Source organism: Triturus cristatus, chromosome 1_2, assembly GCF_964204655.1.
Source record: "Triturus cristatus chromosome 1_2, aTriCri1.1, whole genome shotgun sequence".
In the NCBI taxonomy this organism is placed as follows: Eukaryota; Metazoa; Chordata; class Amphibia; order Caudata; family Salamandridae; genus Triturus; species Triturus cristatus.
Genome location: NC_140580.1, coordinates 321,642,709 through 321,661,362, shown reverse-complemented (window position 1 = coordinate 321,661,362; position 18,654 = coordinate 321,642,709). Strand labels below are relative to the sequence as shown.

The 18,654-nt window shown below is 41.7% G+C and overlaps 1 protein-coding gene across 1 annotated transcript in view; it reads right to left on the bottom strand.

The window, feature by feature from the left end:
* The window catches only part of HIF1AN (hypoxia inducible factor 1 subunit alpha inhibitor), a 157,513-nt gene that overhangs the window by 28,282 nt on the left and 110,577 nt on the right, over positions 1-18,654 (bottom strand). The window contains exons 5-6 of the mRNA XM_085603891.1: positions 9,035-9,141; positions 8,063-8,126 (exon numbers count right to left, since the gene is read on the bottom strand). Of these exons, the coding sequence (XP_085460017.1) occupies positions 8,063-8,126; positions 9,035-9,141 (171 nt within the window). The remainder of the gene's footprint in view (positions 1-8,062; positions 8,127-9,034; positions 9,142-18,654) is intronic.

The window sequence follows — 18,654 nt, the reverse complement described above, 5'->3', positions numbered from 1 at the left end:
AACTAATTTCACGGTGAACCGGAGATTAATGTCAATGTTGTTCAGGGATGCTTTGTATGCCTTCGCTGACTCTTCAGTCCCTCGTCAGATGATGAACAAGTAATCGATATATCTTCGCCCGCTTTTTATCTTCTCAACCCACTCATCATAGGCATCTGACCAGGCCACCTGCTCCTCCCACCAGCCTACGACAGAGTTCACATAGCTGGGGGGAGAAGCAGATGCCTATGACCATGCCTTGTATTTGTTTGTACAGTTGTTCTCGGAAGATGAATATGTTTTTATGCAAGCAGAAGTCGACAAACTATCAGCATCTCACTTTGTTCCATGAATTTCAATAGGTGTCCCTTAAGATAATATCTTACTGGCTCTAGTCCATCTTTGTGGGCTATACTAGTATATAGGCTGGAAACATCCAGCACTATCATCAGAAGTCTGTCTCCCACATAGTCCTCCTCGATCTGTTGTAGAAAGTACTTGGTATCTTTGATGCACGACGTCAATTGCGATACAAAGGGCAACAGGAAGTGGTCAACATAGGAGGACATTCTCTCAGTCAAACTAGGGACGAGACTATGGGACATCCCGGTGGTTGGGTCCTGTTCTTATGGACCTTAGGTAGGTGATAAAAGGTGGTTTACCTTGGATACGGAGTTGCAAGAAACTGGAGTTCTTCTGTCGATAGCATCCCTTTTTGATACAATTTTTCAATCAGAGTCTGAAATTGCTTAATACTGTTGGTGTATTCTTCATTCGTAGTTGGTGCATAACTATTTCTATCATTCAGTTGTCTGAGTGCTTCTCTACAGTAGTTCTCTCTTGTCTGCATCACTATGTTGCCACTGTATCACTATTTTGCCTTCTTTATCGGAAGATTTATAGACAACGGTTTGCTCCTTGTGTAGATCTTTCAATGCCCATCTCTGTTTGTAGGTCATGTTCATTTCAGTTTTGCCTTTGTTGCTTTTGATTCTAATGGCAATTAGATCTCTGTTCACATTCTCTACGAACACGTCAATCGCATCCATTGGCATCTGTGTCAAGAATTTCGATGTTGGTTTGAAGGGGCTCGGCAGCCCAACTTGCGTGATTCCCAAGTTCTCTATTCTGTCCATACTATGGTGAATCTCTTCCACATGTGGGGACTTCAAGATGAGTCTTCTAGCGTAGCAGGGTTTTTAAATCATTTGCTGTTGAAATGTCTATGTCTATCCATACATGTCCCTGTGTCGTCTTCAGCTTTCCTGGAGCTCTCAGTTTGAAGAACTTATATAGTTTTATTGCAAATTTAAAGAGATTGATCCTAGTTTGTATGTATTCAAACCAGCTGGTCGGCAGAAAGTGAGTCCCGGTTTTAGCACAGATTCTTCCACATTTGTTAATTTTTTTAGATGCCAGGTAGAGGATTGTTAGATTCTCAGTTGTCATCTGCATTTCACTCCCAGTTTGCTCCGGGTGGTGCGTGTTGAGGTGTTGCTTGTGTGGCTTTCACCCGCCCCCTTCTCGTTGTTCGCTTTCTCTTTGTTCGTGTTTTTCCTTTGCCACTGTGAAGCCAGATCTGCCTGATCAGGCTGAATTCCTTGTGAACATGGTTCTGTGCTGATCTTGCAGGTGGATATATATTGCATGTATATATTTTTTTTAACACATTTTTGGGATCAGTCCCCTTTTCCCTACGTTTGTCTCTCCAATGATTCCCTTTTCTCCTTCTCTTTTTCAATGTGATTATGCCCTTTTCCCTTCTAAGATTGGCGCCATCCTTCCCATTCTGGGACATTAGCTATTCATAGAGGCGTGATCATGCCCACTTCCAGGTTCTTTACTTGCCGTTTGCAAGCACACTGGTCGGAAACACTGCCGCTCCAGCAGAGAGCCACACACTGCTGCTGCTCCCAACCCATGTACCTGCTCTTCCTCGTAATTCTGCAACCCTTAGGTGACTTTATTGACTTGCGCTGCATGATGGAACCGCCCACAGTAGTTGCCACCTTACTTCAGCTTTAAAAGTCTTTTAGTTATAGTACTTCACTGCTGCAATAGATCTTGCCTATGTATACCAAATTGCCACATGCGACTAGCTTAGCCTAGGGATTATGTTTGTCTCAGCTTTGATTTTCAACCCATGACCTCATCTATTTCACCAGCTGCAATTGATTCAATCTTCCTCCCAGACCCCCACTTGGTCATGACGTGCTTGCACATCATTGGGCCAGCAAGGTCCCTCTTTCTATCACTAGAGTTCATATACGGTTTGGGTAGTTAATTTCCACCCGTTCCTTCACAGCTCTTCATACCGGCTGCGCTGGACGCCAGTTCAGGCGCACTGGTGGCAGGACACACCTTCAGCATGGCAAATGTTTTAGCCTTGCCCTCAATCCCAATTGGTTATTACCCTCTCACAGGTCAGCACCCCATTGCACAATTCTAATACAGCAACCCTGTCACATCACGCACACAGTAAGGTTATTTTAATCTCATTTTAATCACTTATGAGCATGTTCCACGGTTGCAAGGGTAGCCTTCTCACCTTCATGGTTCTTGAATGCCCGTCCTTCCTTCATGTACGTGCATGGCATGAGAGATTGCCGCTTTTCCTCTAAATTATGTAATTCTTACTATTGATTCTCATTCTCGTTTCTTTCCTTTCCTCCTTCCTTTTTACCTCCCTTTGTTTGCTTCTTTTATCTCTCGTATTCTTTTTGACCAGGCATTTCTCCTCTCAGGCATATATTTTAAGTCCTGAGGAGGGATAGAAACGTCGACACAAAGTACCATGACTTTTGTAAACATTCTTTATTCTGATAAAAATAGCATTGGTACCTTATAAAAATAAGTGACACTAATTGTAAAGTATTTGTTGAGCTACTCCGTAAATGTCGGAGTTTGTTAATCTAATTTGATTGTTGTCCTGTTTGTTTTTTACTCTGTTTTTGCTTAATATTTATTAAAATCATTCATTATGGGATTCTATTGAAAGTTGTTCTAGAAAATATTTGATATCTATGTGCAGTGTAGTAAATATTTCTTTGGAAAGGACCTTTTGTTCCTCTATAAAAGAACTTGCAGGTCCGACCACACAGCTCCGTCTTCTGATTGTTCGGTGTCAGTCACTTCAGATTCGGAGGTGTCTCTGTGCTCAAATACTTTGCCGTTCTTATTGCTTCTCAGTTCACGTCGTGGTGAGTCATATTTTCTTGCGAACGTTAGTACTCTTCCCTGTTCGTAGTCTTGGGTGTCCAGGTCAAACTTCTCTTGTTTGCGTGGTTTAATTTTTTGCTCATAGGTTATCGGACGTTTTTTCATTCTTTCTTTTAGTTCCTCTTGTTTCGCCATATCGGTGTTAGTCTGCTTCCTCAATCGCCTTTAATGTTTATTCACAATCACTCCATGCAAATTTCACCAAAGCTTACCTTCACAGGGAACTTGCTGTTTGCGCGGCCCATTCTTCAAGCAGTTTGGGATCAGGGTTCTTATATGCTGGGACTGTATAAATCCTCAGTGCTCTTGGTACCCTGTTTATGTCAATAAAGTGTTGTAATGAAGTGGCCTCCCACCACTTACTCATTTCCCTTTCGTACAGTCTCTCTAGTTTCTGGTATTTAATTTTCAGATCTTCCTGGCCATGGGTAGGGGCATTTCTTGTGCCTCCTGTACATATATTTATATCCAGGTCACCAGTAGCCAGTTATAGTTAGGACCTAGTTTCCATAGTATAGTATTTTTATAACTTTGGTGCAGTTTGACGAATCTTATTAAAACTTTTAAAACAATTGTGTCCAGACAGCAGCTGCAGTGAGTGGCAGTTTTAGGGTGATTCGTCAAGCGGGGCAGAGAAAAAGGGGCGTCCTAAAAAGCATTTTCCCCATGCAATTTCCCTTAGGGGTTGTAGATACGACTACAGCCCAAACCGCTAAATAGAACGACACCAAATTTGGTAGTCAGCTAGATCTTGGTCCAGAAAGAGTTCTTTTTGTCATTTGGTGTAAATCTGTTCAGTAGTTTTGGAGTTATAAAATAGAAAAATATTTTTGTATATCTAGAGACAGAGATCCACCACGGGTTCCAACACATACTACATCACTCATGACATCTTTTATGACATCACTGATAATATCACTGCAACATTTGAAGTGAAACTATGGATGAGAAAACGGGGCATGGCGGATACGCGAGTTATAGTTACCTTACGGCATGACTTAAAGTTACTTGAGATAACTAGAATGGCTGCATTTGTAACGTTTTGTGGGTATAAAATCTGAACATAACTATGGTTAGGTCTGCTTTTCCATAGACAAAGCATTTTTTAGTTTACTAAAAACTTTGGCACTGTTTGATGAATCTTCACAAAACTTTCACAAAGCAAAAGTTCCTCCGACTCAGCTCCTTCCTGGAAAGTTTTGGGGTGATCCATCAAGCAGGAGCCGAGAAAAAGGGGAGTAATAAAAACGCAAAATCCCTATGCATTTCACATAGACTTGCTTAGTCAAGGCTACAGCAAAGACTCCTGAACGAAATGATACCAAATTTGGCAGAAAGCTATATCTTGGTGCGCAGAGTGTTCTTTTTGTGATTTGGTGTAAATCTGTTCAGTTTCTTTTCTTTTTGTTCGATACTAAAAGGTTAAATATTGTAGATGTTTGGACAGTTGGACTTGCTAGAGTCTCAGAGACTGTCCTGGGAGCGTCAGTTCAAAAATTGAGTGTTCCTATTGGCCTGGGAGCTTAACTGCACTTGGGCCATTTAGCTCCTGTGTGAGTCAGAATCCCTGAAGAGCGAGCGCTTTGATTGGCTGCCAGAAACATGAGAAAAATGTTGCTAGCAGCCATTACGTTTCAGTAGTTAAACAAATAAGAAAAAAGATATGGGGCAGGGTAGGGATCACCTGGCACCCTAGGCCCCACAAAGTAGGGAGGTCTGTGTGGGACCCCTCCCTGAGCCATTAGAGGCCCCAGCAAGCACACCCCCTGAGCATTGAGAGGCCCCGGGGCCCAAAATGGGTAGGGGGGCCACGTATCCCCCCTTCCCGGGCCGATTACTACAAGAACGGGGGCAGGGCGCCCCCTCTCTGAGCCAACCCTTCAGGCCATCTCACAGGCTATGTCTCGGGGAGCCCACCCCGGGACATAGCAGGGCTCCCACCTGCAGTGAGCAGCATTATTATGTGCTCACTGTCGGCGGGAGCAATGTTGGCTCCCACTGGATGCGGGGAGTCGGTCCCCGTGTGGCGCCCAATGACAGTGTGGTGGGTGCCCTGGTGGGTAACAGCACACCCACCTTTTATTGTGGTGGGCCCCGGAAGATGGAGTCCCCAGGGCCGAACTCAGGCTGGGGGGGGGGGTGCTTGTGCAGCCCCCCCCCTTAAAATTGTGCCAAACCCTGGGGGATGGGTTCCACGTGGCCAACATCAGTCCGGGGAGGGTGGCTGCGTGTCCCCCCCTCGCCATAAAATGCACCTGGCCCCGGGGGATTGGGCCACAGGGCCGAAAATCAGTTGAGGGAGGGGGGCATGTGCCCCTCTCCCCCTCAAAATTGCTCCAGACCCCGGGGTCTCCGGAGCCGTGTGCCCCCCCCCGCCCCATAAAATTTATGCTGGGCACTGTGCTGATGGGTTCTTTGGGGCCGAAATCGGCCCGTAAAGGGGGGTCACATGCCCCCCTCCCAAACAAGCACAGTGGCCCGGGGGGGGGGAAATGGAGATAAAAGAGTGGCCCTGCAAGATGAGATCCCCTGGTCCCAACAAGGCTAGGGGAGGTGGACCACATTGTTGCTCTCCCATTTATTTAAATAAGTGGTCAGGGGTCGATAACAGGTTGGGGGAGGAGGCCCCCGTCCCCTATAATAGTTTTTTTTTTTTAAATGCACTTGGGAAGGAGCCTTTGGCCCTTGCGCAGGGTTGGCTATATGAGGGGGTGTTGGCTGTAAGCCACCTGGGGTCGAAGGTTGCATTTACGTATGGTAATTATTACTTTAAAAAGAAAAACCTGCAATTTCACTGAAAAAGACAAAAGGTTAAAGGAACATTAGAGTGAGGTGTGGTAAAAAGATCGGTTAAAAAAAAACTTCAAAAATCCCTACAAAAACCAAAAGGTTAAAGTAATGTTCTAGTTTGATGAATTTTTCAGTGACATTAACATTTTGAACTAAAAAAAAAAAAAATACATTGGCTTCTATTTATCAGCCTTCTTTTGCCATGAAGCAATAACACCCAAGGATAATTGCACATACATTTGACATTGGATTGATCTTAGTCTATTCTAAGACGGGGTCTTCAGGGTCTCAAGGTTATCAACGTAGGCTTTCTAAAGTGACATATTTACAGGTCCAAAGCATTCTAATACAACTCATTATATTGTAAGCCCTGCAAGGCTGGTGTATAGTGATGTAGAGTACATCAAATAAACGTAGTTTATGGAAAGAAAACGTGTCTAAAATCTACCTCAAAAACAGTAGAGGTTCCTGGCCCAACAGTGCCCCAAGGTTATTTGAAGGTTGATTATAACCACACCTATACCAACTTATTTCCTTGCCCCAGCTGGAGTAGGACTCTTAAAATGTTTTTTCTGGTTTTGTTATTTTGTTGTAATTTAAGTGCCCCCATAATTTCACCCAAAAAGATGCAGCTACAACTAATTTTACCTAGTGGACTGCCAGTGCACCCGCTACTTCAATGAAATTATTGGGCAATTTTAATATTACACCAGTTGTTGGTGTACTGGTCATCGTACATTTTTTTCGATTTATAAAATCAAAGCACCTCAGGTGTATAACCCAATGCTCTATTAGTTGAGCACCAATATTTCACCTCTGTAACTGGGACTCAAAATCATTATTGTGGATTTAGATGAATTAATGACCAGTGACTTCTCTATGCAGTAGATTCTGGAATGAACCAAGTAAAGCATGCCATGCATTTTCTTCCCACAGAAAAACGAGAATGAGTTGTCTCCCGATAAACAGATGAGCTACCAGAGTGAGACTCGCCATGGTGCATCCCAAAACACTGACATTTTCCCATTTGGGTCATCATTTAGAAATATAAAAAGGGCAGTGCCAGATTAAATCCCTGGCAAAATAAAAATATATGTTTTAAATTACACAACAAGTGCTTCAAGCCTTTTGTTAAACAGATGAGCTCCGCAAAAGTATGGATTTGGGCATTTAACAGAATCATCTTCTAAATAGATGTAGAATATTACTGATAAGGGAAGCTAGTGCCACACTTTTTTGATAAAATTACACAAATCAAGTGAACACGTACGATTAAATGGAGGATTCATATATTTATCCTCAACGTTGCAATAGTTTACATAGCAAATTCAAGCTCAATGACTGATACAAATAGTCATACGATTTTTTTAATAGTTATTCCTAGTATTTAACATTGAAACTTCAAAGTACAGTGAAAGGAGTCATTTAAAAATACTTCTAGTACATGAGAAGGTATTTGAAAAATAAGAAGCAAACTCATCCTTAACCTTATCTGATCTAAATTAACTTCCTCTCTAGTTTAACCTGTATGACGCAACACGATTAACATTTGTTATCGTCTATTAAGGAACACAGGGTCTTTGGTGCATGTGCCAACTCACACAGCTGCTTTAACTGGTCTATACAAGGGCCTTCCAACTGGATTAAAGGTTACTCAATTTGAGACGCACAAAAGTATTAAAGGATATATTCTGAACCCATGAACGTGTTACAGGCTATGGACTTGGCTATAGTTGAATTGGTACTTGATCAGTGACTTTGCAAATGTCGGATTGACATACTCTTGCAGCAATATTAAATGCTTTGTCAAAAATCAGTAGGTCCCAACAGCAAACACCTCTGTAAATGTAAACCCTAATTTTGAGAAATAACAACTGTTGTGACACATTCACCACAAGAAAAATGACTGCCAGAGCGCAGCTATCTATCCACTCATTTAAGTCAGTCTTGTAATGTACAACAAAAGCTAAACAATCAACTAAACACTTCCCGAGTTTTTCTTTTCACGCATTCCCATCCTTTGCATTTTGAGTTTGTTTTTAAAAAGGCTGATTTAATATATATTTGCACCCACCTTGTACCAAAAATTGACAGTGATCGTTGTCCCACCATCCATCAAAGACTCAATGTGGTGCCACCTGTAATAGATCACACTTGCAGATTTGTAAACAATGTTCGTAAATAAATACTCAACCATTTTGCAGTTTTTCTTCTCAGCACTTCCCTCAAGCCAACGTCCAACAAGAAGTTAAAGTAGAACTCGCCAGAAAAAAATGGAAAAATCTGAACTATGAAGATTTTTACTAATACTCTTAAGATTTTCTCCAGTAGAATACAAGAGATTACAATTTTGTAGATTTAATATTCACATTTAAAGTATTTTCAACATGTCTGTCTTTGCATTTTACCTTTAGTTACCATTAGGTGCTCCTGCTAAAACCTAAGCAGAATATTCTTAATACTTACTTTCCTGAAAGAGTAAAGCAGTCCATCAGAAAAAAGATACACAACTTGAATGCTAAAAAGATTTTTTAACTTGTGCAATGGTAATTCCCTCGGAGCAAATGAGAGAAATTTTGTATTTTAAAGGATCAAAGCTGTTTATCAAAGTTTAGTGAAACTGACTTGGGAATCGGAGGATACCCTCATAAATGTAATCAATTGAAGTCCCACAGACCACAGCTTACTGCTGTTCTGTCAACAGTTATAACATACAATAAGCAGTATATCAAAACAACATCTTTCTACAAATCATTACACAGTAGAGAAAAATGGTAATAACTTCTCCACGTGTCAAGCAACATCTGGAGGGAGGGATAGGGGACGCAAGAAAGTAGAAGATCAAGAGAGCAGGAGGATAAGACAAGAGAAGACCAGAGGGAATGAAGAAAGTGAAAGAAGAAGTCGAGGAAGGGGAGAATTAAGTAAAATGGCAGCAGAGCCAGGATGTTTAAGGAGGGAGAGGGATTAAGGAAAAAAGGGCATGGGGAAGATGCACAATCCTAAATATATGCAAAGGATAAATAGGATTTTAAATAACTCTTACCAGTACATTGGGATGTAAAGTACATCTCCTGGCCCCACCACAGTCTCGTAGGCAACAACATTCCTAAAGCTTGGAAACCTCTCATAGTCAGGGTTTTCAAAGTCAACCTAGAAGAAATGAACGAGGATAACCATAAAAAAAGGCTGTGAGTGAACAAACTTCACTGAATTGGACATCCAAGCGAAAAACTGAGATATCAAAGAAAATCAATACTCAGGCATAAGTTGAAAAAAGGATAGGTAAGAGAAAGAAAAATGAGAACCACACCTGGATTTATTCAGGTATTGCAATCACCCTCAGTGACTTGGCATGTGTACAGACCTTCAATTTCTAAACTAAAAACAGTGACAGCTCCAGATCGATCTTTGATTAAGTAATCCACTGCAATGACCATTGATTGCTTTGTACTGTGTTCAACACAAGGCACCTTGCTCAACGCAAGAAATAAAAAGTAAAAAAAAACAAATGGTCCACTTTTGTAAAATGCTACTTAGGATTTTGATTCTACATTGTTTGAGTAGAACCAGAGCACTCATCTGATCACGCTGGTTAATAACAGCAGTTGCCACACAGAAGTTCAACAGAAAAGCAATATCTGTTGTTAGACAGCAACACTTTCTGAAGTTAATTCTCAGATTACAGAGATCATATGAACTCAGACAGCAGAGCTATACAGCATATTAAAGAGGTTTAACAAACTGATCCTCGAATGACAGAACTATATTCTCAGGTTTCACAATGGCTTTTGACAGTTTCATTTAAGTAAAACACACAAATGTAAAGATATGAATATCATCTTTGTGGGCATTACTGTTTCACCAGCACATTTATCCGATTGCTCATTTTTTCTCACAAACTAGTTTATGTTCTCACTGTGTCACACTCGCCCATACTGCTGGACTCTGCTCAAAACAGGCTTCTGTTGTCAGGAGTCTCTTCAGGAATCCTTGCCTGATGTAAAAATAAGGGAAGTGGCAAGACAGACAGGAAAATGCTACCACGTGTTGCTTTCAACCCATCCATGCAGTCTAGGAGATGCACTGGGAAATGAGAGGGGAATGAAGAGAGACCAAGTAAGCCTGTGTTTGAGCTACAGAAGTGGATTGATGAAATAAGGAATTTGTTCAAAGGTGTACACAGTCTCTTGACTGTGCAGTCATGCTCTCAATAGCTGGAGTCTAATGGGACCAATTTCAAAACCCTTGTACTGCTTGAGCTTCAGGACTACCTTTGGGAGAAGGGGGACTGGTGAAAAAATAAAGGTAACAAACCTGTGGTCCTAGTTCTGAATCGTACGAATCTTCACTCAAGTCATAAACAAATAATTCCCCACTACTTGCATGGGACTAGGAAAACCTTTAAATAGAATGCCCTTAATTAAATAAAAATTGTAGGATGTTCTAAATCCAAGTTAATTTCCTATGGAATTTCAATGCTATATTATCAGGGATGCCATTATCTTTCTGAATGCAGGTAAATGTTGATGAAAATATTTAACTGCTTGAGTTTATCATCTGCCATGAAAAGAAGCTACCATTCAAGATGATGAAAAAAATGCAGCCCAAAAGGCTTACACTGAGAGAGGAGCAAATGGAGCCTGTCCATTCAAGAACCTCTGCCCGCAATACCTTGTACTGACAGGTGCCTGTGAGAGTCAGTTCTGTTTTTAAGGAAAATGTAACTAATGTGAATAAACAGCCCAGGGGGAGATGAGATGAAGATTCCTATGATGCAGAACTAGGAACTCAGGTATGTAACCTTTCCTACTGCATCACAGGATCCTCATTGATAGTCAAATGCTGAAGAGAGTAGCAAGCTAAGGGTAAATCAAGTCCTGAACCGTCATACACATGATACAAGGAAACATATTTCATTAGGGAAGGAATTTTTAGAATATGCTTGGTTCTCAAAGAGTGGCAACAGATTTACCTAAACAGGTTTCCAAATGTTTCTTGCCCAACTCTGGCTTCAGTTTGCATATCTGTGTCTATCCAGTAGTGTCTTGTAAAAGTATATATGGACTTGCAGGTGGCCGTTTTACAAATTTGCAGCATTAGAACGTCTTAGCCAGGCTGTGGTTGCTGCTTTACCTCTTGTTGAGTGAGCCCCAGGTTTACCTGGGAGAGGTTTGTTAGCAATTTGGTAGCATAAAGAAATACATCAAACAATCCATCTCGCGATGGTAGGTTTTAAATTTGCTAAACCTCGTACTAAGAAACCATAGATTACAAAGAGTTGATGTGTTTTTCTGACATCTTTTAATTTTTCTGAATAAAAACGGAGAAGCCTTTTTATATCTAGGAAATGTAGAGATCTTTCTGCTGCCTGCAATTGTTAGGAAAACATGCAGGCAGTGTTATAGACTGATGAGTGTGAATAGCAGTACTTACTAGCAATACAACTATTATGAGGATAAAAACAGTGAAGTGTTCTATTCTGAAAGTGCTTGCAATTCACTAACTCAGAGAACAGAAGTAACTGCTATTTAAAAAGCAGTCTTCAATTACTGATGCTTTTAAGGTTGCTTTATGATTTTGGTTTGAAAGGTTGACCCATCAGTTTTGAACACACTATGTTTAATTCTCATGGAGGTGAAAGTATTTTAATGGAATTGAAAACCTTATGAAGTCCTTCAAGAAAATCTTTTATTACAAGAAATTTAAAAAAAAAAAAAAATTGTTGTGGTGATTTTCTGTATACAGTAAAGGCTGCTAAGTGAACCTTTATTGATGAGAATTGTAGTTTGGTTTTTGGCTACGGGAAGCAAATATGGAAGAATGACCTTTTCTTGACCGGCAATAGCATTATGCCTGTTTTAACACCAGATACAAAATTGTTTTAATTTAAGTGCATATCATGATCTTGTGGAAGGAAGCTTTGATCCTTGACATTATTCATACATTCTGTTGGCAAGTTTGAGGGACTATATAGAGTTATTTTAAGAGCCACGCTGCCAAATTCAAAGACTGGGTGACAGATGTAAAAACTGACCTTGAAGTCTGGTAGGAGGTCTGCCCTGAGTGGTAGATGTGTGTGATGCGCATGGATAGTTAAGGAAGGTCTGTGCACCACCACTGTCTCGGCCAGTCCGGTGCTATTAAAATATTTTACATGTTCCATATCCTAAATTTGTGAATCACTAGTGGCATTAGGAGTATGAGCGGAAAAGTGTAGGCAAATGGAGGTGACAAGTTGATTAAAAGGGCATTGCCCACTGAGTGTGGTTCTGGTATCCTGAATGTGAAGTCTCAGCATTTTTTGTTTTGTGCCGTGGAGATAAATCTAATGCTGGAGTACGCCACTCTGCACAAATATTTTCCATTATTTAGTCGTTGAGAACCAATTTGTGATAATAACTGAGATTACTGCCTCGACATTACGAACTCCTGGTATATGCAACGCTGTGAGTGACGAACCTCTTGCTAGTGCCCAGAGCCATATTGTTTGAGCTTGATGCAATAATGGACTTGATTTCGCTCCTCCTTGTTAGTTGATGTAATACATCATTTGGGTATTGTCAGTTTGAATTAAAATTTCCTTGGAGGGGAGAGAGGACAGAAAATCTTTGAGAGCTAGATGACCTGTTCTCAGTTATAATAGATTTATATGGTATAATCTCTCCTGTGTGACCATAGGCCCAGAATCGTTGGGTGGTTAATAGGTGCACCCATCCTGACAGGGAGGCATCTGTGACAATGGTTTGAGATGGATGTTCCTTGAGAAAGGGAACTCCCAATAGTAAATTCTGAGTTTTGGACTACTAGGCCAGAGATTGTTGAGCATATTCTATCAAGTAAATGCTATCTTCCCAGTCCCTGTTTTCTGGGACTACTGGTCTTCTAGACAGTATTCAATAGGTCTCATTAAGGGTTTTGCATGTGCGACTATGAACCTGCATGATGCCATGCATCTTAGAAGGTATGAGATTTGTCGAACAGTTGGTCCAAGTAACTGAATTAGAGGTTCACATTTCATTTGTATGGATGATACTCTCTGCTGCGATGGGCACACTATTTTTTTCTGAGCATCTATTTTTGCACAAAAAAGGTTGGCATTGCACTGGTGCAGTTACTTGATTTGCTGAAATTTATTTAAAGGCCTAGCCTGATCAGTAACTTTGTTGCCGTTTTGAAGTCTTGTTTTGCCTTCGACTGTGGATCTGCCTTTTCATCCAATCGTTGTGATCAAGGTTTTTTACCTCACTCAAGTAAACTATAATTAATCCATGCATTTTGAGAAGGTTTGAATAGCTGATTTTAGACCCAAGGAGAGGACAGCATACTGATAGTGGTTGTTCCCTAAAAGGAATCTGAGATATTTTCTGTGAGGATGGGAATCTGGAATGTGAAAATAAGCATCATGTAAACCTAGCGCACATAACCAATGTTGCGGGCGGGGGGGGGCAGATTTTCATTGTTTGAGCAATTTCTCATTCTGAATTAGGAGGACTTTGGTAAAGTAGACTATTTTTTTATACCTCCTCTGGTATTGCCTTTGTGTTTGCCTCTGTTGTTGTTGCGACTGGTATGGCCATCTCAGGGTATGAATCTTTTGATAGCAATACCGTCTATCCCTGGGCTTTTATTGCCATTTGTAAAAAAAATACTGTTCCACTAATCCAACATCTTTGAATGTTTCCATTTAGATTTTCACCCTGACCATCTCTTCCTCAGTATGCTGCCCGAAGAGTGATGTACCTTAAAAAACAAATTCGTAATTGTTAATTAACAGTCAGGGTTTAAGGTGGATAAACGAAGCTAAGACAATCTTCTTAATGAAATCACATCACAGAATGATGCAGGTGAGTTCAACCAAATCAACTGCTGCTCTGATGGATTAGTTTGAGATTAAAGAGCCTTCTTTAACCCTCTCGAACAAATCTTGTTGCATATGTAAAGGTAGATCAGAGGCAACAGATTTCCTAGCATTGCATACCTCAGTGATATCCACCCAGAAGAGCTGCGGCATCGTCATTCTTTAGATGAGTGGAAACCGTACCGCAGATCTTTTTCCCTGTAGCGTCCATACTTTTGTTCTCCCTGTCAGGAGAGGCCAAGGAGTCTGCTGTTAGGTGGAATCATGCTTCTTCGGCAGAGTCCGGTTTATGACCCATCTTGAGACAAATCAGTATCTTGTTGGAATGACATATTTCTTAAGAAGTCATGGAGTATGGGCTTCAACAGTGGCCAGGTTAAGAAATCTTTCTTCCACAATGTCCAACAGACCTAGGAGAAGGGGTAGAAGATTCTTCAGAGCTGCCCTTCGTTGTAGAGTTTTAATGATGACCGAAACAGTTGGTTGAGGCGGGTCTACACTGATGCTCAATTTAGTCACTCCTCTAATTAAAGCATCCTGAAAGGTAAGAATATTGTCTCGAGGAGATTCTATAGATGGCGACTGTGGTGGCGACGTTGGTATATAGATGTATGCATAGAAATCGGAAATAGGATGCATCCATTTAGGGTGGTGTTGACTTATTTTGTGAAGGAGGCTTCCACTTTCCGATTGAAGACATGGAATTTGGCTTCCTTAGATTCTCTCCTAACTGGTGAGAGAACGAAGGCATCCAATTGCGCCAGCAATGCATCCTCTGAAGGTATTCCTGCTCTCAATGGGCGCAAAGGTCCGTCCATTGAATAACTGGATCACAGGATGCTTAAGATACTGTGGAATGGGCGGAAAGTGATCCAGAGCACCCTGGTGAAGGAAGGAGTACCACTTGAGAGATTTTCAACATTGAGAAATAAGTATTTTACGTCGTACAGGTACTCTTTCTGGCCATGCCGGCTGTGACGTGATCTATGCCTTTTTGACAACATGTGTGTTAACGTCGACAGAGAGCTCAAAGGTGGTGAACGAGCTGGCGCTGCCGTTGACATAGATTGAGACACTCATCGTCTCTAAGCACATTCTGGGGGCGACCATTAAGTGCAGATGTTGACCTTTCTTTCAAGGGGGAAGCATGTTGGTGCTGAAACCCTAGATGGTGATGCTGCTAGTCTTCAGGTCAATGGCAGTGTCTTGAAGGCTATCTTTTATCTGTAGATCTCCCTCTGTGGGAATCTTTGCCAGATTGATGAATTATTACAGATGAAGGAAGAGAGGCAGATCTCTCCAATCTTCTGCGCTTCTTGTTCTCTTCTTCTGCACTCATAGCCTGCATCAGACCTACTAACCTAATGCCCTTCGTCTTTAGGGTCCTTTTCGACATTTTACTACAAACATCAAATCCTTTCGTCTGATGAGATGGTGACAGGCATACCACAAAGACTTTCTGTGAATGAGAACTGGCCTTCTTCCTTCCATAAGAAGGACAGCTGATAAAAAAAAGAGAAGGTATTGTGGCAGAAAATAAATGTATATGGAAAAATAGGTTTACTGAACAATAGGGATGATCATACATTTAGTAAAACTGGTTTTAAAACTGTTTTCACTAGGAAAAAAACAGTTTTAGTGGTGTGAAAAACACCTGAAGTGTTCAGAGATACTACTTGAAGGAGCCAGAAAAAAGAACGGACCCACAGGCAACTGCCAGAACAAGGCACTGTGGGTAGAGGTAAGACAATCAGGCTGTATTTTCTCTTCATGCTTTTTATGTTGAAATGTGGCTTTTTTCCATGACAGATAATGTGAACTTAATCACTTTCATCAACATTTACCAGCATTCAGAAAGAAAATGGCATCTCCGATATCCTAACATTGAAGCTCCATAGGAAGTTCACTTGGATTTAGACCATTCTACAATGTTAATATCAAGGACAACATATTTAAAGGTGTTCTGGGGTTCGTCCAAGTAGCGGGGAATCATTCAGCGTTTACGACTATCCATGAAGATCCTATGATGCAGAAATATTTTCTCTCTCTCAAGAAAAAAGCAGTGGTATGTGTGATCTTTTGGTGTTTTTAAACAAGAAAGAGGTGCATCTGGTTCCTGGATCGACATGCTGGCAGGAACACAGGTGGACCCTCGACGGCAGCGGAGTGATAGAAGTTAAGATGCCTGTCAGCTGAAAACCTGAGGGGAAACAGCCAGTAGCTGGTCAGTTGAAGCCTGCCCTTTGCCAGCTGGCCTCTCCGAAACTGATGCACCTCTTTAGGATGGGGGCCTGAAAAAAAAGTAAAGAGGAAGGGATGCGGATGCTTCAACCTCCTTTATTAACCTACCTGGACACTGATGAGCGGATTTGTGAAAGTTGGCTTTCCACCGAGGTCCTCAACTACCATTAACATAAAATTAGTGAGCACGTTAGACTCACGGGTCATTTGAGACCAACTGTAAGGGGGGGGGGAAATTTCTCAAAACGCAATATTGTCCCTCCACTTCATTCTCTATTTGAAAGGGTACTTCCAGATCAAGCCAACACACACTTTCAAAGCCTGGGCCCGACACTTTGAATTTTCCAAATAACGGTCTTCATTCTATAAATGTATGAACTGCTTTCCTGCCGTTGTTAATATTACCAGGGTACTCTGATTGGCTTTGAAGATGCGCGGCTGGGGTGGTACCATGCAGTAGTGACCAGCAGAGTGGTGGGGCAGGGGTTAGGGGTGGGGAAGTGTGGGCTGAGGAAGTGTTGGTTTAGTGTCAGTTAGAGGAGCAGAAAGGGGGGAGCCTTGGGGCACAAGTTGAGGAAGGCAACGGGATTGTTGGTCTGGTCCTCGGCTCACCGCCTTGCACAATGTGGCAGTAAGCTTACTGCCACATTGTACAATGAGGTGAGAGGGGGGAAGACAGATAGTAGCAATTTGGTGTTGACATGGAACCTGGATGGTGCTGCAACGTAACCAGTCTGCAGGACCGCTTCCATTCGGCGGAAGGGATGGGAGAAAGCTCTTTCACAAGACACAGCTACCGGTTCAGAAGCTGTGAGCTCTTTGCCTCTGTCTGACATTGCAGACTTGGCTGAACTGTTCAGATGGAGTTTGTGGAGGAGGCAAGTCATGTTATTAGGGCATGGTTCGTCTCTACAATCAGAAGAAACCAGACAAATTCACCAAACTAATAGTGACTTGAAGATTCTTCTTGTCTAAGGGAGCCTCAACCTACAAGTCTAGCAACTCTGAGATGTCAACTTCCTCTGCGCAAGTGATTAAACCTACTATCAACTTAACAAAATCAGAACCTCAAATAAAGAAAGAGGAACTTGGAATGGAAGAATCACTGCTGCATCAGGAACTCTGGAACAATATTATTAGAGTAACAGAGGCAAACCAATAGCTCTTCTGAAACCTTTTACTGCAAGGCTTCTCAACAACAAGGACAACGTGCTAAAGCAGCTTGTGCACATGAACAGGTCATTAATGAGGCCTTAGAATTCATACTGTTTCCAGATTGCAAAAAGCTAGTCCAACAACAGCAGAAATCCTTTGAAGGGGCAAAGCAGAAACTCAGGACTATGAATTGAGCTATTCCCTGCTCCCTACTTAAGTGAAAATGTTTTTCAACTACAAAACTTACTCTGTTAATACACCTGAAACAGCTTGGGAATGGATACATGAGGAGAGCAACTGGAGGTCTGTGTCTCGACAGAAACCACCGGGATATGATTCCCAACACAGAAAAACAGAACCCTGATCCAAGGGGTGGTGGGGGGGGGGGGGGGGAAATGGAGTATGCATTAGCAGTGAACTGGAGCGGGGAGTGCTGGTCCCACAAGAAAGATGGAGACTGAACTCACATTGAATTCCCTCAGAAATAGCCTGGACCATGAACTTTCTCAGTCCAATCCAATGTGGAAAACCTCATGGAAAGCATATAGTTGCCATAGCTCGGATACACACTTAAAACCATACAGCAGGCGCTAAGCCATTGTATGTCCCGCCATAAATTGCATCACTGTCATTCTACAATGTTCTAATAACTACTTACAACCCCTCTCCTGGTCTCCATTTGGAGCGGGGACACACCACCTATTGTCTTGGTGGGTATGGTTTTATTATGTTTTTTGTGTGTTCCTGCTGGTTTTATTGCTACTCAGTAGTAAATCATATTTCTATGTGTACCAATAACAGATTATCCATGTTTTGGAGTGCAGGGATGCACAAATATCTATAGCCAACTGAGGCTGGTGCCAGACCACTGAATGTTCCATGCTTTATTGGCACTCTCATGGTAAACACTTAGCCTTCTACCCTAGTCTGGTATGGCCAAGCTTGCTTGCTTGGAGTGGAGTTTGAATCTCAGCATTACACATCTGTTGCTGTAACTTCAAGAGATGAATGATTGGACTGAAACAGAAGCAGCAAAGCACCACTAAAATTAAAGTCTTATGTTACAAGAAAAGCACCTGGGTTCTCAATCCCAATTATTTGGTAGTTGTGGCTTTGCAACTGCATTTTATACTGGTTTAATCCAAGGGTTGTAGGTGGTTGGATTACCATTCAATTCAAGAAAAGGTTTCCTTACAGCAAACACAGCACTTGGTGAAATCAGGCAGTTAAACATTTGATGCCAGGTTTATTGGAGGGCTGCCCCACAAATATTGTTAAATGTGTATATCCCATACCCAACTGCTACACGTTTCTAGACAGACTTCACTAATTTCTCTGGTGCAGGATGGTATCCCATCTTAAGATCTATGAATAAGGTAACAATGAAAACAAGTAGCTCCGCTGGCCTA